Below are 23,451 nucleotides of genomic sequence, written 5' to 3'. Positions count from 1 at the left end.
CTTCACTTTGAAGCATGAACCAATGAAGCAGTGCTTCAATCCCCTAGCTTGTCACGCGACAGAATCCAGAGATCGGCACCAGCACAATGATCCACAAGGCCTATATAGACCTTCATATTAATAATATATATTGAAAAAAATTGCAATGCTAGTTTTTAACCGTTATTGTGCAGCCCTGCATCAAGATGTTTTACTGGAGAAGAGCATGTCCACTGCATGAAATATATGGCATCATGAAAAAGGAGCATCAACTCAAAATTTTCCAAACAACACCAAAACTGACAGTGCATCATTAGAAGGTTGATCATTTAGTCACTTTTAACATTTAGCTGAAGATCAGAGGAGTATATCTTAAAAAAAGAAAACAGAAATTATGATAATCACATATTGAGAGGAAGAACATTTACGTACTGCAGATTACCACATCTAAGTGTACACATAAGTGGACACGTCCTGAGTTCTTTGATAAGCCCTCATACGTATCATTGTTATGCAGATGATATCCAGCTGTACATCTTGTTTATGCCTCAGAATGTTACTAAGGTATCTGTCCTTCAAAACTATGTTAATGTCAAAAAAACTGGATGGCTGCTAACTATATGTCACTTAGTACAACAAAAACTGAAGTTCATGTTGCCCCAGGTGACTTTTTCCCCTCTGTGATTAAAACCTTGGCTCTTTGTCCTCTTTTGTTCACTGAACAGTCAGATATCTGGATGTTACATTTAACCAGGCTCTCAATTTTGTGTCACGTTAGTAGTCTTGTACAACAATTGCTTCTTCCATTCATGGAACACTGCCCACCCTAGAAACATTGTGTCCCAAGCTGAGCTGGAAATGACTGTCCATGTTTTTATTTTATCAGGCCTCAGCTATTGCAATTCGCTGTTTCCTAGCCTTAGTGGTCGCTGGATCTCTTACAAATGGCCCAGAATGTTGCTGCAAGGCTTCTTACAAGGTCCTCTTAGAGATGTCATCTAACACTCATTCTGTCCTCTTGGCATGGGTTCCCCATACAGTTTGGACTGCAGTTTAAATTATTGGTGATACTTTAGAGCCCTGCACGGTCAAATGCCTCTCTACATTAGTGAACTTTTGCAACCTTAAGCAGGTGTCTTAGGTCCCCAAACCAGAACCTTTTGGTTGCCCCTAGGTCAAGGCTGAAGACCAAAGGAGACTGTGCATTTGAGGTTCTGGCTCCCAAACTGTAGAATGTGCCACCACTGCATCTACATTCTCTGTGCTCTGTTAAACCTTTAAAACAGAACTTCAAGAGCCACTTGTACAGGCTTGCATGACAGCAGATGCAAAGAATGTCTTCTTGGCTGGCTATCGTTCATGTGTGTCACTCTCTCAAGGACCTTCGACCAAGCACTGAAATGACTGAACAATGTAGTGGTCAAGGACAAATTTGAATTGAATCAGTCTGGGGCAGTATGGTGGCTTAGTGGTTAGAACAGTTGTCTCACAATGAGAAGGTCATGGGTTCACTTACAGCCTGATATCAACTCCAAAAACAAAGTATGTTCTCCCCATGTTCGTGTGGGTTCCCTCTGGGTGCTCCAGCATCCTCCCACTTCTAACAACATGCAGGGTCAGTGAAATGGTGGCACTAAGTTGCAGAGATGGGACAAAGTCACCAGCAAGTCACTCTCAAGTCATGACTCACATCAAGTCCCAAGTCAAGTCTCAAGTCATAATGACCACCAATTGTTTGCAAGCTGACTTGAGACTTGCAGATTGATGACTTGAGAATGACTTGACGGTGACTTCGTCCCACCTCTGCTAAGTTGACTGTAGGTGTGAATGTGGTTGCCCGTCAATATTTGTCAGGCCTGCAACAGATTGGTGGCCTGTCCAGGCTGTACGCCGCCTCTCACCCAGTGATTGCTGGGATAGGTTCCAGGCCCTGTGACCCTTAGTCATAATAAGGGGGTATAGCAAATGAATCTCTGAGTGGGAATTTTGATATAAAAAATAACCTGTTCATCTGTGAGTGAGCAGCGTCTGCAAACTTGAGCATACAAACAACAGCCCATCAGGGGAAAAAAGAAAAATTTCTGGCCAAAGATTATTACACAAGCTACTGAATATAGGAACCATGATATCAGCAATATTTATTGTAACTGACTATCATGCAGATAATTCAGCACAAACAGTGCAAAGATCATCACTGAAAAGAGGGCAGCAGTAGCCTGTTTACTTTTGAGATACTGCAAAAAGAAAATAAGGTCAAATGCAAAGCAGTATCAGCTAAACTGCACACATATCCATCCATTCCTTCGGGTTCAAGAGCAGTCTGCTTAACTCATGATAAAACGCAGCAACATTTGGTGACTGTTGCCTGTGTTCATATCTAAAGTTACGCCCAAATAACGTTAGGATATTGACTTAATCCTTATTTTTAGAATTATATTTTGAATAATTTACCCTCATCATTTCTTTTTTTTAAATCATGCGTGTCTGGGTGTGTATCCTGGAAAAGTCAGTGAGACTTCACACCACTTCCACATTGCAACTGTTTAGTAATGTTTGTTATGGGTAGAAATGAGTGAAAAACCAAAGCTACTCTTCAGCGGTGTGTGTGTGTGTGTGTGTGTGTGTGTAATATGTATGGATGTATTCAGCCAAAATACACAACAGCATCTGTGGTGTGATGAAGCTGGTTCAAAATAAAGTAACATGGTTTCTCAAGGAAAAAAGACTTTCCAAAGTTTTTCCTTATGAACCTGTGACTTTAATCACATTTTTTTTTTCTCATAACTCTATCACTTTTGTCACAGAAATTTTATTTATCTTGAAATACCACTCCGTCTTCCAGGTCCATTTTTAACAAGTAAATGGCTATTTGCATGGCGGCTGTGTCCATAACTCTCATTTCATTATTTGCATGGCAAGACTGTGGCGGCAAAACTTGGAACTACTTGTATAAACAAACATACTGCATTCAAGATGTCATAACTCCTTTAATATTTGTCTGATTTTGATTTTTTTTTTTTTTTTTTGAAGCTGAAGATGTCTTCTTTACAGTACACTAATCGATTTCATCATACATTCAATGAAAAGAGCGTGGCGAAGCATCAAAGCAAAAATGTCTCACACTTCTAGATCTAGTCTACAGTCTGCATCACAAAATGTTTAAAAGAGGATTTACTATATCCCTTGGATTACACTGGTGTAAAAATGATTTAAACATCATACATCCTGTAAGAAAGGGCTAAGAATAGGCTTACACTGTCTTTTGATACTCTGACACGAGAAACTTTACCATATACTGCTGTATTATGCAGTTATCTTCCTGTCAATATTAGAACTGCAAAGACTCAAAGATTTTACAACAAAAACCTATCAATTTTATATGTCTACCTGAAGTTTTACTATGTCAATTTTAGAATAAAATGTTTAATCTTATATACTGCAACTACCATGCTTTTATACATTTATATTAATACTGTAGGTATATCGTGCATATCTTATTGTAAATTGCATGTTTAATTTTAATATGTAATCATCCATTTCATATTGTATATACCCTCCATCACAAAATGAGGGCCAGGTTTAAGATTAGTATTAAACTGGTTGTTGTCAATCTACATTCTACTCTTAACTGTAAACCCTCAATAAAATAAAGATCATTATTATTATCGTCATTAATTTTTTTTTTTTTTTTTACATGCAAACATATGCCACTGACAGGTCTTGCCAGGCGAATAGTGGAATGAGAGTTATTTGCATAACCGCCGTTTGTTTATACAAGTAGTTCCAAGTTTTGCCACCGGAGTCATTCATTCATTCATGCATCTTCTACCGCTTAGTCCATTTAAGGGTCGCGGGGGGGCTGGAGCCTATCCCAGCAGCCATAGAGTGTGAGGCGGGGTACACCCAGGACAGGACGCCAGTCTGTCGCAGGGCCACAAACAGACAAACAAACACAGACACACCCACACACACACCTACGGACAATTTAAAGATTCCAATCCACCTAACCCCCATGTCTTTGGATGTGGGAGGAAACCGGAGCACCTGGAGGAAACCCACACCACCAGAGTCTTGCCGTGCAAATAGTGAAATGACAGTTATGGACACGGCCGCCGTGCGAATAGGGTTGGCCTTTTAATAATGCCACCAGAGGCATGCACTCTGGTGAACACCTTGGTCTCTACAACTATGTTTGCATGTGTGTTATAAAGATATTTTCAGAATCTACTGTAATATTGACCAAATTTGCCAGGCACATTGGGTCTATGTGTGAGAAAGAAATGATATTTTGGTTTGGATCAATCAACAATCAATGTTGGAGGTCAAGGTCAGATTTCTGGCCCCATGTAGGAATTTTATGGAGATGTGTTCACAAATTTAATAGTTAGTGAACTTAACTATTTAAAAGCTCATGACATATTAATTATTTGTATGTGTGTCTTTAATTAGTCATTATCTATAAAAGGATATGGCTGCACAATGAAGTATAAAGTTTAACAAGAAAAACATGATTAGGTACACTTCAGCTTGTAATGTGAACGCAGCAACAGGCTCTCTCGCTGCTGCTGATCGCAAAATTGTCGCGCATCACTGCGTAAAACCATTAGAACACCATTCACTGGGACGCGGGTGCTATTTGTTTACAGTTTTAGCAGTGAGTGCGCATCACAGACACTTCAGTACCTCTTTCGATGGCCTCGTTTGCGATGCGTAAAGCTTCTGTAAACTCCTTGGCTCGGAGCTTGTCCTGGACGTGGCGCTTGAGCTTGATCTCCTCCGAACAGCACTTTTCAACCACACCGATCAGCAACACGTTATTCCTGGCGCTTCTCACCTCTCTCGGCTTGAGCTTCTCCTTGCACGACGGACATTTGGACGGCAGGTAGCCAGACACGCACTTACGGCAGAACGTGTGTCCGCAGGAGACAGACACCGGCTCGGACATGAGGAACCGACAGACGGGACACTCCAGCAGCTCCATTACGTCACCTGTTTCTGCTTCAGATAATGATGAGCTTTTTGTTTGTTTGTTTGTTTGTTTCTGCTGGACCGCACATCTGTCTGAACCGAACCGAACCGGCTTCCGTTACGCCAGCCTCGCGCTTAAACACGCGCATCAATGTATTAACATTGATCCACCGACATTACTAAATTAGTATTTGACGTGGAACGCGCGTCCGGTTCGTGTCCCGTTACGTCTCTTGCCGTATACGTGTCCACCTTTAAATGCTGTTTGCGGGCGCGAGCCCGAAAACCGGGTTACTGTGCAACCTTTACGTTACATAAATAAAAAAGCCCACGTGACACAGCGAAGAGTCTCCTGATTGGCTGGCGGGCAAGGGTTTCCGCCTTGTTGTGAAACGCAACGACTCCGACTTTCATAACAGTTTCTGCGATTTTTACATTAAAACCTAATAAGTCAAACTGGCTGCTAGTCGTTCATGTGCTCACTGTGATTCTGACAAGCCTAATTAGCAGCTCAAAATGCATTTAAATACCTGTAAACAGTCCTATCCCCACAAAGGAGCAGACGAGGGGGCGGGGCAACAGGGTAGTGACATAAACAGTTATGTCATTGAATTTCAGTGATATAACTTAAATTTTAAGACAATCGAAAGTGGATTTTTCCAGACTTCTCTATTTCAAGAGAGAACGTTAGATAGCTTCTCTTTATCCATTTGCTGAACCAGAAACTACATAAGTTTGCTTTTTATTCTTGTCATTGTTCACTTTGTAAAATAAAAATGGGGGGGGGGGGGGGGTCACTTGCATTTATTTTACATTTAGAGATTTTCTTTTAAATTTGAGAAAGCTTTGGAATAATATTTTGAATCTGTAGGATATAACGACAAAGCAGGGGTGGTGGCAAATGGTTTGTGTGCTCGGTTTTGGTGCAGAAGGTTCCCTGTTCAAATCCCACCCCTGCCACATTTCTCCATGTTATGTGAAGCTGCATCAGGAAGGGCATCGTAAAACTTGTGCCAATTAAACATGCAAATCCACCTTGGATTTGCTGTGGTTACCCCGAGTGCAAAAACAAGGGAGCAGCCAAAGGGACTTACTAGGATATAATGACAAAACACCCCTCTTCTGCGGAGCAACATGAGCAGATCCAGTTCATTGGGGATGGCGGATCACTTTCGGCTCAAGTTCCGCTCATATTGCTCCCCAGATGAGGGATGTTTTGTTTTTATACTTCAGCCAGTTACTGTATTTTTTCAAAAATTATATGTTAAGCAAGATTGAGGATCCATGTTGTGTGGAACTACTGTCCTTCCGCCAACAAAGATAGCCGAAGGAAAGTAGTTCGGCACAGCGTGGATTCGGTAGTAAACCTGCAGATCTGCATCCGGCTGAGGTATAAAAAACTAAAACTCGTGTTGCATAAACCAGAGCTCCTATCAGGATCACAGAGAACATCTCAACAGTGATCAAACCTAAAACAGTTGCTTCAAGTTAGTTACACTTCAAATGAATTAAGTTTGTCTCCATTAAGGTAACAACTTGGATTAAACAGTACTGGTATTTTGGATCAATTTTGTTAATTTAAGTGTTACCAACTGAAGCACTTTTTGAGTTAGTCCAACAATTCTTTTTTCTTTTTCCAGTGGAGCCATCACGTGTCATGATCAGGGTCTATCAAGTTGCATCATGTCCCTTCAGACCACGTGTGCAGTGGTCACAATAACATGCAACTTGATATATGAGAAAATGGCTTTTAAATGTAGAAAACGGCAGACAACATGAATAACTTTGACAGCACTAGAGTAGGTAGGCTACACTTTATTGAGCAGCTTTTGTCATTCTCTGTTGGCAGTAAACTATGACAAAGGAAAATCATAATATTCTGTGAGTTCTCCGATAGAGTTCTACAGACTATAACCATTGTGAACAACTGACTGAGGTGCAAAGTGGATAGTACTAGCTACAAAAAGGGAACCTATTGTATTTGCACTTATTCAATTTCCTTGTGAAAACTGGTATTCACCCCACAAAATAAGATGACTGGAACATTCCCAAAACTCAACAACTGCTCCTGAACTTCCCGATATTGGGTTGGGAAGATCTGTAACCTACGGCCACATCTCAAACCATACTGAAGAGTACATTCCTGACTACATTTCCACTCTGATCAGCTTTGCATCATGTGAGGTCATCCCATGTGAAGCCAACTCTAGTGCCAGTCTTCAAGCCAGCATAAATGGAAATAGTTGTGTTGGGAAGGACAATCAGCAAAAAAGATCTGTGCCAAATCAAGCATGCAGACCATGAATTGGATTTCCATACCAGATCACTTCAGCACCAGTACTGTTAATCAGTAGGGTACCATGTGGAAGAGAACTGGCTGATATTATGGAGAAAGGAAGACAGGTTGTATGTACAAGACACCAAGGAAATGGGGAGTAAAACAGCACTGGAGGTGGGTTCAGACTTCAAACTATTATATCTTGGTATACATGGAAGGAGAAATGGTGTTGGGGTAGTCATGGTGGATAAGTATATTAATAATGTAATATAGGTGGTTCAGAGATTGACACAGTGACAAGTATGAAGCTGGAAAGTGAAGGAGTGATGATAAATGTCATCAGCACATATGGCCAAAAAGTGTTGTGTAAGAAGAGGAAACAAAAAAATTATTTCTGGAAGGCATTTAGATGAGGTGGTGGAAAATGTACCCAAGGAAGAATGACTGGTGGTTGGAGTGAGCTTCAATGGGCATATTGGTGAAAGGAAGGGAATGCAGGGCAGTTGATGGTAGATTTTTAAAAAGTTGGAAATTTCTTTGGTAAAAAAATTTCAAAAGGACCACAGGGAGGCATACAAGAGTAGAGGAAGATTCACACATGGGGAACATATCCTGTGTGGTTGTGTGCTCCTCGTGCTTGCCTGGGTTCTCTGGAGGTGCTCCAGCTTCCTCCTACTTGCATGCAGGTTAGGTGAACTGGTAAGTGGAGTAAGAAGCTTTAGAAGATGAATGGATGGAGGTTGAATTTGCACATTTTACTTTGGATGCCCTTGTTGACACAACCTACAGAGACTGAGGCACAGTTGCCTTGAACCTGAGATCTTCGTGTTTGGAGGAAAGAGCCTTCCTGCATATGGTTGGGCGATATATTGCAAAAATATCGTCATCGCGATAATGACACGTGCGATATGTCTATCGCAGACACGTGCGATAAATTCATTTTTATATGTCAGGTTCGGCTTTGTAGCACGCGTTTTGTGTTTATCTGTGTTAGACCAATCAGACGCGATCGTAAATGCGCCCAGTCTCCCACCCCCGTACATACTGTTTGCCTATTGGCTAGAGCAGCTCCTCAGCAGCATTGCACTGAATGAGGCATGGCGGACGCGGGAGAGAATGAACTGAGCGAGGACAAAAACAACGAACAACTTGTACCTAAAAAGAATAGCACGTCTGGAATATAGGAATACTTCAGCTTCAGGAGAGAAGACGTAACACAGACGCAGGTGCTATGCAGGTCATGTCGAAAAGTTGTGGCTAAATCACAGTCACATGGAGCACAACCACAAGAATCTATATGAAGTTTTCAAGTCAACTACTCCCAAAACAACCAACACAAAGGCAAGTCGCAAAATTTCAAATCCACAAGCGACCATAAATGACAGTTTTGCGAGTGTCACTCCTTACGAGAAAACTTCGAAGTGCCACAAAGCTATCTCCACAGCTGTTGCACGTTACGTCGCAAAATCCAAGATACCACTTAGCACCGTGGAGAAAGAAGGATTTTTGGATCTAATGAAGGAAGTAGACCACAGATATCAGGTTCCATCGCGAACATACTTCTCTCAAGTCGCCATTCCACAGATGTACGAGGCATGTGTAGCGACTGTAAAGACAGAGCTGAGTCAAGTGGACTTTTACACCAGCACTACAGATCTATGGACCAGTCGCACAACTGAGCCGTTTATGAGCTTTACTGTTCATTTTCTCAGCAAAGACTTTGAACTGACAACACGGTGTCTGGAAGTCACGTATTTCCCCAAATCCCACACAGGGGAAAATATAGCGAGTGCTCTGCGGGATGTTTTGGCAAACTGGGGCTTGAATGAAGACAAACAAGTGGCTATAATGACAGATAACGGCGCTAATGTGGTAAAGGCTACAGAACTCAACAAGTGGGCCAGACTACAGTGCTTTGGCCACTGCCTGCATCTGGCCATTGGTGAGTGCTTGTATTCTATATGTTGTACATTTTTACACAATATTTGCATATTTAACATTTAACTTCATTTGACTGTCAGTTGAAATCAATTTACTGTTGTATAGCCCAACACTACAAGTTGCCTCAGAGGCATTTTAATTTGATAATACTATGTTCTTTCAGCCCAAACTAAATCTGCAATTGTCCCTTGTTTTTGTCCCCTCCACAGAAAATGCTGTTAAAGGTGATGAGCGCAATTCCAGAGCTGTAGGACTATGTAAAAAGTTAGGACATTTCTCACACAGCTGGAAGAAGACGGCACTGAGAAAGGCAAAGCAAGAACACCACCTCCCAGAGCATGCACTCATCATAGAATGTCAGACTAGATGGGGATCCAAAGTATGATCCAAAGAGTTCTTGAGCAGCAAAAAGCCATATGTGATGTATTATCAACAGACAGGAAGTCAAGACATTTAGTCCCAACTTGGCAAGATCTACTGTAGATGTCCTAGAATCAATTAACCAGGCTCTCCAGCCTCTGCAAGAGTTCACTGACACCCTTTCTGCTGAAAAATGTGACTATCATACGTGAAACCGGTGCTTCACTTGATGAATACATCTCTTCTTGCTGCAAGATAGTGACCTGACAATGCACATAAAGAAAAAGATCCTGGACTACATGAACACCAAATATGATGATCCAGTAACACAAGAACGTCTGGATATGACCTGCTTTGTGGATCCCAGATTTAAAGCGGGCTACATCAGTGGTGACAAGGTGCTCAACATCAAAGCCAGAGTGATGTCTGAAATCAAAGCACTTGTGTCAAATGTAAGTGTTCATTTGTATAAAATAACTAAAATATATACACATTTAATTATTTTTTTTCTTATATTCTAGGCACAAATCCCAGGCAGTGAAGACCACATGGAACCATCAGAAGCTACTCAAAAGAAGGCCCGGACGTCCTTAGCCAGTTTCTTCAAAACCTCTCCAGCTCCATCGTCTGTGGTACCTTCAGACACTGTAGAGGCCAAGCTCAACAGCTACCTGGTGTCTCCAACCATCAATGCTGGCGAGAACCCTCTCTCCTGGTGGCAGCTCCATCAGCTTAACTTTCCACACTTGAGCAAACTCGCCAGAAAATACCTCTGTATACCTGCTAGTAGCTCACCCTCAGAGAGACTTTTTCGTGCCTCGGGCAATGTAGTTACGTGCCAGCGTACTTGTTTGAAACCAACCAAAGTGAACATGCTGGTTTTCCTAGCAAAAAACCTTAAGTGCAATCTTTCAGGGTTCCAGTATATTGTTAATTTAATATGTAAAGCTTGGTCACTTTATAAGATTACTTTTTATTTTGTTTACAGATAACCAGGCACTTTTAAGCTCTTGGTTCAAGATACTGTTTACATTGATGTTAAATTAACATGAGAAGAAAATCTCAGTTCAACTTTAGCACTTTATGCATTTTTATTTGGTTTAAATTTACTGGAAACAGTAAAGCTCTTGGTTCAAGATGCTTTTGGCAATTACGAGGCTGTTGCTTCTTGGTTATGCAATAATAATATATTTGACTAAGAGAAATGTCTTATTTTTGTCTTAGCATGGTTATATTCTTAAGTTTAAGTTTGCACAATTACTTCATAATACATATTGCCTGCTTATTTTTCCACATTAAAATTGATTTCTTTCATTAAATATATCTTTAGGGGTATGTTAATTATTGCAATAATATCGATATCGCAATATCCTACACCCATATCGCATATTTTTTCAATATCGCCCAGCCCTACTCCTGCACACACCCACAGTGTACCATATACTCACAGAACTAGTTAGTCATGTTCACTGCAGGATCAATTTTTTCCCCACACACTATGAAAGTTTAATTAAATTCCTTTATTGTCAGTGAACTGATTACAGAACAATGAAATTTGTCTCACCAATGCTGCTTTACTTCTTTTATCTTCCTGATGTAAATGACCTCATTATAAATACAGTGCAGCATATTCTCTTAAACTGAACAGTAAAACATTAATAATAATCAGCCTGTCAGCATCACAGATGACCCATAACTCCAGTTTTCATTTATCCATAATCTGCTTCAGACCTTCAATGTTTCAAAACAGATTCAGACAAAGCTTCGTGATAATGTTTATGCCATTAAGTAAATTGAGAAAAAACAAAAATAGAAAAAAAAAAAAAGCATGATTCAAGCAATTTCATCAATAATGCTGCACATGGCTGCATCTTTGTCCCACATTTTATCTTTCTTTAAGACAGACTCGCTCTTGTCCTGGAGACCTACTGTCATACAGCTGACACCAGCTTCCTGCATGTCCATCGGTTCAGTTGTCAGTCTCAGGCCCTGTCCAGTAGGAGGACCAATGCCATTGGCTGCAGCGACACTTTGTGACCCATCACCAGCACCATCCTGCCTCTGCATCTGTGGGATGACATCAGGTAGAGAAGCAAGGCAGCCTTGGATCATCTCCACCACCCTCTCTAGGTGTTTCTGGAACCTCTCAGCTGTCTCCAGCCTCTGTCTCTTCTGCACCTCCATCATTACCCTCAGCGTCTCCCTGGCTTGGTGCGGCCTGTACTCATTTATAAGGTGGTGCATATGAACAAACAGAAGCTTTAAGTCCTCCAGCTTCTCCTCACGCTTTATATTTCCAGGGCTCTTGATGAGGATGTCCAGCAGATCTAGAAAGTTCACGAGAATGGACATGTTGAGCTTCTTAAGCTCACGTTTGTGGTCAAACTGCATAGGATGAAGCCTCTCGATGCCTTGGCTCTCCAAAGGACGAATGATAAGGTCATCACACTGGAACTGGTTCCCAAACATCATGTAGCTGTCCCTGATGGGTGGAGGTGGTTTGGGGGCCAGACCCTTGCGAATGTTTTCATCGGTGTACTCTTTGATGTACTGCATAGGCGGAGGGGGAAGGGCACTAACCTGCTGTGGTTCACCCATGATGCTGAAATAAAACAGTAACAACACTTGAATCAGTCTTCAACTTATCTGTTCTCAAGGTATTTGTACAGTTTTGTTTTACGCTTTTTACTCTTTTAATTCATTTATTAGTAATTGGAGTGGGCTGCGGCCTCAACTTTACTTAAATTCTGGGTCTTTTAGTGAAGTTTAGGGCTAGTGGCCAGCGATCACCTTAGTATTTCTCTGTTTTTCTTGTTGTTTAATGCTGGCAAATTATACAGTATTTCTTGTCTTTCTGATGCCTGATTCTGTTTTTTCTCTCTGTTTAAGGTGCAGCTCAAACCAGAGATGGGAGTTGTATTCGTGTTGGCGATCCTCCTGTCCTGTGTGGCAATAGCATTTCTTGTATATTTGTCCATGAATTGTTCTGTGAATTGTTCTGTAATTTATGTCTGTAGCATGGCCCAAGCAGAGGGTCACCCCTTTGAGTCTGGTCTGCTTGAGGTTTCTTCCTCAGAGGGAGCTTTTCCCTTACCACTGTTGCTCTGGAGGTTGGTACGGTTAGACTTTACCTGTGTGAAGTGCCTTGAGGCAACTCTGTTGTGATATGGCGCTATATAAATGAAATAAAAAAAAATTTCTACATGGTGTAAGTACAGTGGAAGGTAGCAGTCAGCTGCAAAGAAGTTAATTTTCATATGCAAATACTTCTACTTTATTATGCAACAACTAAATAGATCCTTATCATCATGCACTGTGTATTTTAGTCCCATTATGTTTCACTCTATTGAATGCCTCCCTTAGTTCCCAATCGTGTTTTACTGGATAGAAGAGTGTGCTTCCGTCGCTGAGGAGTGAATCGACATACTCGCTGATCTCAGCAGTGTGTCAACACACCTGGAGTGAACTGCTTGGCGGACAGAGAACCTACTCTGCCCAAACGATGCAGATCCAGTTTGGTGACAAACTAGAGCGCAAACTTCAACCAACACTAGTTTCCAATTCCAAACATTTTTACCTTGGAAAAAATTTCCAAGGTCAAAGTCAGAAGTGGCTTTTCATAAGATAAATTAGATGTAATCAAATGTCAGTACATTTTTAGTTCATGCACTTGAATCAAAGGTTTTATTTTTGTTTGTGGTGGTGTCAGGTTTTTGTTTTTTGGGGGGGATTTTTTTCAGTTTCTGAATTCTTTTTCAGATAATATTGGTTATCTCTGCTATGCACAATTCGTCATTGGTTTGTCGCACTTGGTTTCTGACTGATAACTGGAAGAAAGTAGAGGCGCACTGATCAGGACTTTTTAGGCTGATCACCGATCACTGAAATTTTGATTGGCCGATACCGATCAAGTACATATTTGGATCATGCCCAAAATAAGAATATAGGTGTAATGTATAGGACTATTTTTGCATTAAGACTTAATGATAAAGAAAAAAAAACACGCATTCAAATAAAGACACTAGAATAAACTGCCAACTTTTGTTTTATTACACTGACTTTGTTCTACCAGCAAGCTTTTTTTGTCCATGTTTCATGTTGCTCAGGTTACAGCCTACAGAACGTTGAGAATGTAAAATACAGCCCTCATTGTATGGGATTAAAACTGTCTCATTAATATTTGTAAATGCACACAGGGTGATCTACAAATAATCATTTATTTATTAGATTATTAATATATAAACAAAATAAATTTAAGAAATATTACAATTTGAAAACAAATGTACCCGAACGTGATGACAACTGCAAATGCGTAATGCTAACTTTTAACATTGAAAATGCCATAGACATGCTAACGCGTTAGCATCGCTCCCGTTTTTGTTATAAAATACATCTATCAACTGTTTCAGAAGACCATAACAGGTCGGTTTAACATAGAAAAGGTAAATAATATTCACAGACGTATGCTCTTTAGGGTTTAGCGGGGGAAAATTAAGCGAAAGAAAGAAAGTATAAACGAAGTAACAGGCTCGAAGCATGCTTTAATCTGCGAACCACTGGTTCGATTGGTTCAAGGTTCAGAGCAAAGGCGCGCTGCAGAAAAGTTGATCACGGACCCGCTGCAGGGTCTGTAATCAATGAAGAGAAATATATAAGGTATAATGCAAAATGTACACCAAATCTACAGTCTGGATCAGATCCAGATTAAATTTTGTCAGGCGATAGTGAGTGCCAGTCTGCACCTCACTTTCAAATGAGAGTGATTGGGGTACATTTGTTTAAGAGATAATGTAAAAAAATACATCAAATGGGGTTTTTAAATGGCCACAAAATCTATAATCCGGATCAAGGGCCTCATGTACAAAGACATGCATGTAAGCATAAAAAATTCAGATGAATCAAAGTGTGCGTACACATAGATCCAAGCATGTTCCTTTTGTACATTCCGCTGAATGTGGATTTGAGTGCACCATTAAAAGTACCAAATTCCTCCCTGTCCACGCCCCTATTTGAATATGCAAATGTATTGAAATAGACCCTGGGATGTGGGGATTCCCCTCTCTGTCCAGAATGATGATGGTAAGAAAAGGAATTTAACAGAGGTTGAGCTGCAAATGGAGTAAATAAAGTAAATGCAGTGGAGATATATTTTATTTGGTACCCTGTCAACTGGAACAAACATGAAGTGGAAACAGTGCATACTAGGGTTATGACAAATCTCAAATGTATTAGCCTGGGGTTATAAATGATGAACTTTTACCTAAAACTCACAAAAATGACTTTGGTTTTGCCAGACCTTGAAAAAACCTCCCGCACCTAAGACAGTTTCATATTTCACATTAAAACACCTAGCGGCTCCAACATTTCAGTTTTACATACAATACACATGAGGAATACATGAAAATGAGTACATATAGCATTTGTCATGTTTTTAATAGTGTTTCAGATTTGTGTATTAGTGTTAATAAATTTGCTGCTAAGATATCTGTCTGTTTTGCAAGTAGAACAAACCTCCATCAACCTTACAGCTCTCTCAGCTACTATGAGTAGAGAAGCATTTCACAGCTTTGGGACACTTAAGTTTGGATACTGATGACAGCAGGACTTCATAATCTGTCTCTGAATAGTGTTGGTTAGAAAACCAGACCCACGACCAAGTAGTTGCAATGAAATCGCAAGTTACCCTCAGCTGTTCTCGCCACTTTGCAAGAAGGAAAAATGCAATAAGTGCTAAAATTCCTCATGAGTTCCACCTGGCACTGTGAAGTGATGGCAGCTTGTGCCATTTGATGTGAGGCCATTTTTCCTCCATTTTGTAAAACTTGTATGCTTCACGAAGCTCAAAAAGGAATTTAAAATCATGTCTCCAGCCAAGGTTCTCATATTCTGGTATCACTTCTGTGCCCATGTGTGCATTTTGTAAATCATCATACTGTTCCAAAATCTCATCAATAAACTCGTAGTTAATGTTAGGTGACCATGACCGTATAGGAAAAAAGAAGTCCAACACATGTCGCAGAACAAGATCAAGAATGTGGTGCTGGCAGCCGATGTATTGAGGTTCATCGAATCCCTTGTGTCGAACTGTTCTCTGAAGTCTGGCTACAACACAATTTTTGTGACCAGTATTGACTGCTGTTGTGTCAGAGATGATCATCTGAATACTGTTCCATGCATTGTACTCATCAAGCAGGTCCTATCTTGATATATATTGTTGTTGCAGTGGTTCTACTGTCACAAGCCAAAATGCCAAGTTGTAATGTTCTTCTGTCATTTTTCAAGTACACAACTTGGTACTCCTTAGTCAATTTTCTTACCATCAAAATGTAAACAAAATTTCTCTTCAGAGATCAGTTCCATGAAGCGGTTCTTAACTTGTTCTGCATCTCTGATTGTTCGACGCCAGACAACAGACTGTGATGGTGTTGGGACACTAACTCCATCTTCAGCCAGACTTTGAAGCACCTGTGACGCTTTTCTGGTTGACAAAGAGTGTTTAGACACCAGTTTGGCAGCAGAATTTGTTGAGTGGCATGTTCATGTTTATCTATAAATGGACTGCATTTATATAGCGCTTTTCCACCTGCATCAGACACTCAAAGCACTTTACAATTATGCCTCACATTCATCCCAATGTCAGGCTGCTGCCATACAAGGCGCTCACTACACACCGGGAGCAATAGGGGATTAAAGGCCTTGCCCAAGGGCCATTAGTGATTTTCCAGTCAGGTGGGGATTTGAAACCATGATCTTCTGGACTCAAGCCCAACACCTTAACCACTAGACCATCACCTCCCCCATAATCTATTTTACCTTAATTTTTTATTTCTTTTAATTATTGTTTAATAATATATTTTAGCAATATTGATTTTTATATATTTTCTTATTTCCTGATACTTGTTAATTCTTTTCTTGTTACATTATTTTTAAATAGTATTGTGTAAAATCGTGTATTTTTTAAAAGTGATGTGGTGCTAGGTGCGGGAGGTTTTTTCATGATCCAATGAAATAAACTTAAAAAAAAAGTGATTTATGGGTAAAAGTTCATCAAATGAACATCAGGAAAATGAAAGTTTTGAAAAAAGTTTTGTAGTCATAACCCTAGTGCATACACACTAAAGTTAAAAAGAATGAGATGTGGTTGACAGTGTGTGACATCACAACTATATGCTAGGGCTGCAGCTATCGATTATTTTAGTAATTGAGTATTCTGTTGATTATTCTGGCAATTAATCAAGTAATCGGATAAAAAGTACTTGTGCGTTTTTAAAACATCGACAGTCAGGGCTCTCCCTAAGCAATGGCACAATGTCACTGCTCCATCGTGCAGATTGTCAAATTTAGTGTATCCCTTTCTGTTTTCCTGGGTAATTATTTAATTTTTTCACATCTTTATAAGTTTTGAATCTTTCCCAGTGCCAGGAGCTCAGCATTCCCCTGACACTGGTGTCTGCGAGGTGAAGGTTCAGTGAAGGCAGGGTGCGATGATTTTCCAAAACTGACTCCAAATATGTCTAAATTAAGTACTTTTATTTATTTTCAGAAATGCGCGCCATTCTCAAAACTGTACATGAAGCGCTCGCTCTCCCCCACTCCCTCCCTCTGTCTCGCCGTCTCTTTCAAATGCTGAAACAATAAACAAGGAATGCTTAAATACGTTTGCGAGTACTGGCATTTTTTGTGGTGGGGCATACAACGGACTCCGAACTTTAAGATCCTGATGTTACGAGCCCTGACAAGGCAGCAGCGCGTCCTGCTGTACATTTGCAAAGACAAGTGCCGTTTGCTTTTCATGTACTCTTTAGAGAACGGAGCACATTTCCGAAAATAAATAAAAGTACTTCATTTAGTCATATTTGGAGTCAGTTTGGGTAAATCATCGCACCCGTGATGGAAGGGAGAGTGCTTAGACAGGGGAGGGCTGAGCTCAATAAACTGGACTGTAAGCGAAGGCAGTCAGTGTAATCTTCAGTCAGCCAGGCTGCATGTTAACGTGAGCACAGCCTGGTCTCTGGAGTGCAGCTTTTCCACAAAACCACATTGAATCCGCTCTGCACCCGATGAAACTCGATGAAAACCTGAACGTAGAGCGGAGCGCAGGCTGCGGACCAAATCGTGTGGTTTTTTTTTTGAAAGACAAACACACTGCTTCTCTTTAAATGCATAGTAAGTCTACTTCAGATGATCAGCGTGGACCCTCTTTCTCTTAAAAGGCTTTATTTTACTCTGTGTTGTGTTGGAAAGCTGTAGCTTTTGATGCTACATTGATTAGCTCTTACACGGCTTATGCTCTAGTCGTCTTCTGTTTTGTTTTTTTTCTGGAAATGTTACAGCACCACACACAGGTCTGCTATATGTACTACAATGTTAAACAGAGCTTTGAGGCACAGAATTTGCCTCAAACATTTTTTATAATCGAATTATTTGAGTTACTCGACTAATCATTTCAGCCCAACTATACGCACACATTTAATGACAAATACTGAACACAGAGAGACAATCAGGGGCTTGTTAAGAAGCTCTAGGTTCATGATCAAGAAACAAACATAAATAATAATAATAATAATAATAACAAAAACATATTTGAACGCACACATGCCCAAATGTGCCCGTGCTGGTTTCATTCTTAACAATTCTGCGAACAAACTATTTACTCATCGCGCACGCACGAGACGGGGGCATGAAATGTGGGGTGACACTGGGGCGCGAGGTCTGGGGGGTTATGGTTAGGGGGAGGGAGACAGTTATCTTATGGTTTGGGCAAGGGGTTAGGATTAGAAAAAGTAAAATTTAAAAATGCGCCACAGTAATGTCACTCACTTCGTGACTGGAGCATGGAAAAAAAAACCAAAAAAAAAAACCATGAGACTGGGCTGCCCCAACCGCGCTGTTAGTCAGGATGAATGAGTCATGCGTTGAACCAGACCACCTAGCCACAACGATAGATGCATTTGCACATCACATATGGTTTGAACACTGACAGAAAGAAAATGTTTCCTATTAACAGAAACAAATTAATCATGTGATGGCACCTTGATAGCAATATGTGTGTAGTCAATAGCTCAGATTACACTGGGGAAACTGGCCCTCTCTGCAAACTGTACTTTAATGTTCGGATGATTGCATTCCACACAGCTGACATGGCTCGGCTCAAGGTTGATAGGCGCACTCCTGACAGCACAGACAGCCCCTGGCTCCTTGCTGTACTGCGCTCTGGGCCAGCCGTAGTTCTGCACGCAACTCCAGTAACAGTGGCCTTGTTACACGAAATCGGCTTACAAGCCAATTATTGTCATTTGCAAGTAAATCCTCACGTTACCTGATTACACGTGGACATCGGCTTGCACCATTTGCAAGGTCCTCTAACATTGCTAACGCAGCCATTGTTAGTGCCATTTCGCGCATCACTTTATGCACGCTTTTATGTCCACCCATATAATTGCAAATACGTGGGTGTGTTAACTGCTCATAAGTGTGTCACCAATGGATCAATAGCTATAGAAATGTTCCTATAGGTGCACTGACACGAGCATGCCTTTTCTTCACGACACATCATGACACAGGTGTGTCATCCAGCATGACATGATGTGTCATGCTGGAGAGTAAACTCATCTTTAACTGGTACAGACAGGACGCCAGAGGGGCACCGGTGCGTGCTATTGCACACAGAGGTAACTGCTCATAAGGGTGTCTCTGATGTGCGCATCATTCTGATGACTTCATGTTTTCACACTATTAACGGTTCTCAGCATCACCTGTATGTGTCTTCAGTGGATCAATAGCTGTAGAAACATTCCTATGCCAGCCTGGATTTTTACATCATGCACCGCACATTTCCATGGTTATTTCACTTTTGATACATCTGAGCGTTAGCATGGAGACAGATGTACACCTCATTTTGTGCATACACAGCCTTTGTACATGAGGCCCCAGATCTGGATCAACCTTTCTCAGTCAATGAAGGACACCATCCTATGAATTTTTGAAAATTTGTTCAATGTTAAAGGATAGGATTTTTCCAATATTTTCCCTGACTTTTACCTTTGATCAATTTTAAACTGAGATTAAAATATCAGCAGAGCAGCTATTCTAATCATCCGAAGAAAGACATCAATGACGCCATCAAAAACTAGTGAACTACAAGAAAATATTCCGTATTCTAAGTCAAGCAGAAGCAGAAATAATAGCAGCGTAAAGTAAATATTAGCATTTTTATTTTTAGCTAGCCTAATTTCTATTCAACTGTACATACTCCTGGGCAGGAGAGAGTGTGCGGGACTGAACTTTTTCTGTTTGTTGCAAAAGCAGAAGTCGAGACTGGTAGCCTTGGGTCTTGGATGGCAGCCTGTGTTCACTGCAACAGACAACCAGTCACCACCTTAAAAGTAATCATCTATCTGCCACAGCCTGGTGAAGTATGGACATGTCCTTAGTATTTTCTAGCCATGAGGGACCTTATTATGTCCTTCTCTGACTGACATAATAAGGTCCATCCAAAACCTTTTAAAGTGCAGTTTGGCACTGCAATGATCCATTTCAAAAAAAAATTTTTTTCCTTGTCAGTTCCCAATCACATTGGGAATTTTTTTAACAGTATCTAAATTTTTCAAAACAGGAACAAAGGTGCTAATAGGGCAGTGCAGTCTTGTTGAAACCCCAGCGTGATATCGCAGGATTTGACCATTTCTGGGGACAGCCTCCCACTGTGCAATACTAACACAGCATAACTTCAGATACATGGTGTATTGTTTGTTTTCGGCTGCAACCACCGAAGCAGTCGAAAAAAGTGCTGGTTTTTTTTCCGTTCCCAGTGGAGAAGGGAAGACGAGGCAAATAGGAGAGGGCATATTGGTAAGTGTTAGTCTACACAGCTAGCCAGAGTAGCTGTTTTCTCTCGCCTGCACAACCACCTCGACATGTCTGAGCTCCGGGTCATAAACAAATCACAACACATGTCCGCTTTCCACCGCATCATCACTTTGTTTGCCGTGTAATTTGCCCAAAAACTCAGAGAGGGCTGTCCCCAGATGTAGGATTATTGCATCATATTTTAACTGTTTAGCGCCCACCCTCAAATTAGACTGCACTGCCCAATTAATGTTTTACCATATATGAAAGCAAAAAAAAACAAAAAAAAAACTGTACATTACTCCCATGTTGTTATTAAAGCAACTAGCCATGGACCTATTACTGGTTTCATTAGCAAGTTGCTTTGGTTGCACTCTCAGTATTTGTTTTATGTGTATGACATTTTTTATTCTTGTTTGACCTATGTTTTTGTTTATTGCATTTCTCTACATAAAATGACAAAAGCACCAACAGTGGACTTTCCCCACCACCTCCCTAATTTATGTATTTGTTGTTGGAGGCACTGGATTTGTGCTCAAGTGACACACAGGATCAGTATAGTGACTTATAAAGCCACTGTGGTGGCACGGTGTCTTAGTGGTTAGCACTGATACCTCACAGCAAGAAGGCCGTGGGGTCGCTTCCCGTGATCGCTTCTCCCCATGTCTGCGTAGGTTTCCTCTGGGCACTCCGGTTTCCTCCCACAATCAAAAATACATTATTTAGGGTCTGTTCCTTTCTCTGTCCCTGAGCAAGGCAGCGTCTCTACATCTGGGATTGGTCCCCGGGCACCAGACTGTGGCAGCCCACTGCTCATAGTGGCTGGATTGTGTCCAACTGTAATTAAGATGGGTTAAATGCAGAGGACAAATTTTGTTGTATGTGTGAAATATGTTCATTCATGTCAGTGTGGACATGGCCGCGCAAGTGTGCAACAATGCGAGTGTGTGTGCAAGCGTGTGGATGGGGACATGAGAATGCGAATGTGCGTGTGCACACGTGTGGATGGGGACATGACCGTGCATGTGACCTGGACACGGGTGTGTGATCCAGACGCATGTGACATATGGAAGGGAACGCACCCATCGGCTTTTCTCAGTGAGAAAATGTCGCAGAGGCAGAAGGTTGTTTGCTGCCCTCACCGTTGCAATAATACCATTAATCCATTTGACTGCTTTGGGTGACGAGACTGTGTCTCAGACGTGGTGCTGTGATCCGAAATGACGCATGAGAACTGATTTTTAGGGGCGGACCGCTCGGTCTGCGACACCGGATTTGACCCGAATCCTGCTTAAATCGGATTGCCAATCCCAATTTGAATGAGGTTGATGTCTCAGTTAAGATAATTTACCAGGTAAGAATTCCTGGCAGGGGGGAGCTGGAACTTATCCCAGCAGTCTCAGGGTGCGTGAGGCGGGGTACACTCTGGACAGGACACCAAACTGTCGCAGGGCCACATATAGACAAATAAACACATTCACACCCACACTTACAAATTAAAGATTCCAATTCACCTAACCTGCATGACTTTGGATGTGTGAGGAAGCTGAAGCACCCGGAGAAAACCCACAAAAACACGGGAAGAACTAACCCTAACTCCACACAGAAAGGCCACAGGTGGGAATCGATCCCAAGACCTTTTTGTTGTGAGGCAATAGTGCTATCCACTAAATCACCGTGCTGCAAATTCATACATGCAAAGTGCAAACATAAATACCGTAAATACCGAGGATACAAAATATCAAATACTATTTTCATATGTGGTACTTTAAAAAGTATGTAAAGCTGCTCATCAGGTAAAACATTTAAGGCTTAGTTTTTCTTAAATGCATAAAGGTTTAGAAATTTTGACAATACTTCCACCTCCGGGACACGTTTAACACAATTCCTGTAACAGTGAAACTCACAACAATGCTGGATAATAATTTGCCACATACAGACACGACTTTTGATTTGTTATTCCTCTCTTAAGATACGCAAATGTGAACAAACACGACTCAAGCACAGCTAGCCGTGTAGCTAGCACTAAATGTGCTGCGCTAATAACAGTTCTCTGCTACTCAAAATCTGAAGCTAAGCAAAAGTCACAGCCGTAATTATGTTTAAAAAGCCGACAAACCTCTGTTTCTCTCTCTTCGTAATGAATGCACACGTTTTCTGCTAAATCTGGAACAACACCAAACAATTCGCTGGATGGGGGGTTTCAGCGGAAACCATTTTAAACTGATATGTCTTAAACCGGTACGACCGCTAGGTGGCGGCGAGTATGCTTTGGCCGAAGACAGCCGAGGTCTACCGAGCCGTGAGTATGCTTTGGCCGAAGACAGCCGAAGTCTAACGAGGCGCGAGTATGCTTGGCCGAAGATAGCCGAAGTTACGGGACACCTGACCCGGAACTTGGGAACTTGCTGCTTGGCTTGCTGATGACCACAAATTATGTTTCAGGAAATAAGAACCAGAGCTGTGAATCATCGAGAATGACATGAACTGAGTGCCATAAACTTATGTTAATATTGCAAGGGGAATTTCCCAACTTCAAAATTTCATTGTATTGTTTGTTCTCTGTTTCTAAGAAAATAAAATAAAATAAAAAAAAATCCGCCCTCCTTCACCACTTTTTCTGTCAACGATGATAAACTAATGTTTTTATTTATGGGGCCTAAATGTCCCTAAGGCTCCTTTGCAGTGAAACTTTTTAAAATGTGCATTATATTGACATATCAACAGTCTGCATGCTGTATACAGCAGGTACATTTTAAGTGAAAAAAAAACGCACACCTTAACTCACATGCACTCAACACTGGCCCGTTTGGATTCTAATTAAAGTTCACCCTCTCCAGCCACTACTACGTAGTAAGTAAAGTGTGATGTTTGCTACCTGACCTGAGTACCATGTGAACTGTGAAAATAGGGGCTCCAGTGAGCGGGTCATGATCTAATATATAAGGCTGACTGTGTGTATGTGTATGTGTTTGCGCAAGTGTACTTTCAACCTAAGGGCCCCAGTGACCTCCGCCTTGGTACCCCCAGTCATAATATCAAGTTTGGTGTCGATTGCTTAATTAATGTGGCTGTGC

The 23,451-nt window shown here is 41.1% G+C and overlaps 2 protein-coding genes across 4 annotated transcripts in view; both read right to left on the bottom strand.

Annotated features, from left to right (window-relative positions):
• lonrf1 (LON peptidase N-terminal domain and ring finger 1) overlaps positions 1-5,223 on the bottom strand; it is a 41,032-nt gene extending 35,809 nt beyond the window's left edge. Inside the window, exon 1 of the mRNA XM_034181559.1 lies at positions 4,663-5,223. Within this exon, the coding sequence (XP_034037450.1) occupies positions 4,663-4,960 (298 nt within the window). The 5' untranslated portion in view covers positions 4,961-5,223. The remainder of the gene's footprint in view (positions 1-4,662) is intronic.
• A 5,840-nt stretch (positions 5,224-11,063) lies between these two features.
• On the bottom strand, positions 11,064-22,616 carry med7 (mediator complex subunit 7). 3 transcript variants are annotated; one of them, XM_034181387.1, is made up of 2 exons: positions 22,494-22,616; positions 11,064-12,128 (listed from the first exon to the last, which is right to left on the bottom strand). In XM_034181387.1, the coding sequence occupies exon 2, from the start codon at positions 12,122-12,124 to the stop codon at positions 11,360-11,362; it is 765 nt and encodes a 254-aa protein (XP_034037278.1). In that variant the 5' UTR covers positions 12,125-12,128; positions 22,494-22,616; the 3' UTR covers positions 11,064-11,359. The 3 variants fall into 3 exon arrangements, with proteins under 3 accessions (XP_034037278.1, XP_034037276.1, XP_034037277.1); XM_034181385.1 differs by lacking the exon at positions 22,494-22,616 and adding an exon at positions 12,722-12,793 and having other exon boundaries at positions 11,065-12,195; XM_034181386.1 differs by lacking the exon at positions 22,494-22,616 and adding an exon at positions 12,729-12,784 and having other exon boundaries at positions 11,065-12,202.
• Positions 22,617-23,451: the final 835 nt, after the last annotated feature.

Source organism: Thalassophryne amazonica, chromosome 11 (genome assembly GCF_902500255.1).
Source record: "Thalassophryne amazonica chromosome 11, fThaAma1.1, whole genome shotgun sequence".
In the NCBI taxonomy this organism is placed as follows: domain Eukaryota; kingdom Metazoa; phylum Chordata; class Actinopteri; order Batrachoidiformes; family Batrachoididae; genus Thalassophryne; species Thalassophryne amazonica.
This window is presented reverse-complemented; position numbering and strand designations above follow the sequence as displayed.

Bases quoted from the DNA above. Each gene is read 5' to 3' on its own strand.
- med7 (XM_034181387.1), bottom strand. From the start codon at position 12,124: ATGGGTGAACCACAGCAGGTTAGTGCCCTTCCCCCTCCGCCTATGCAG.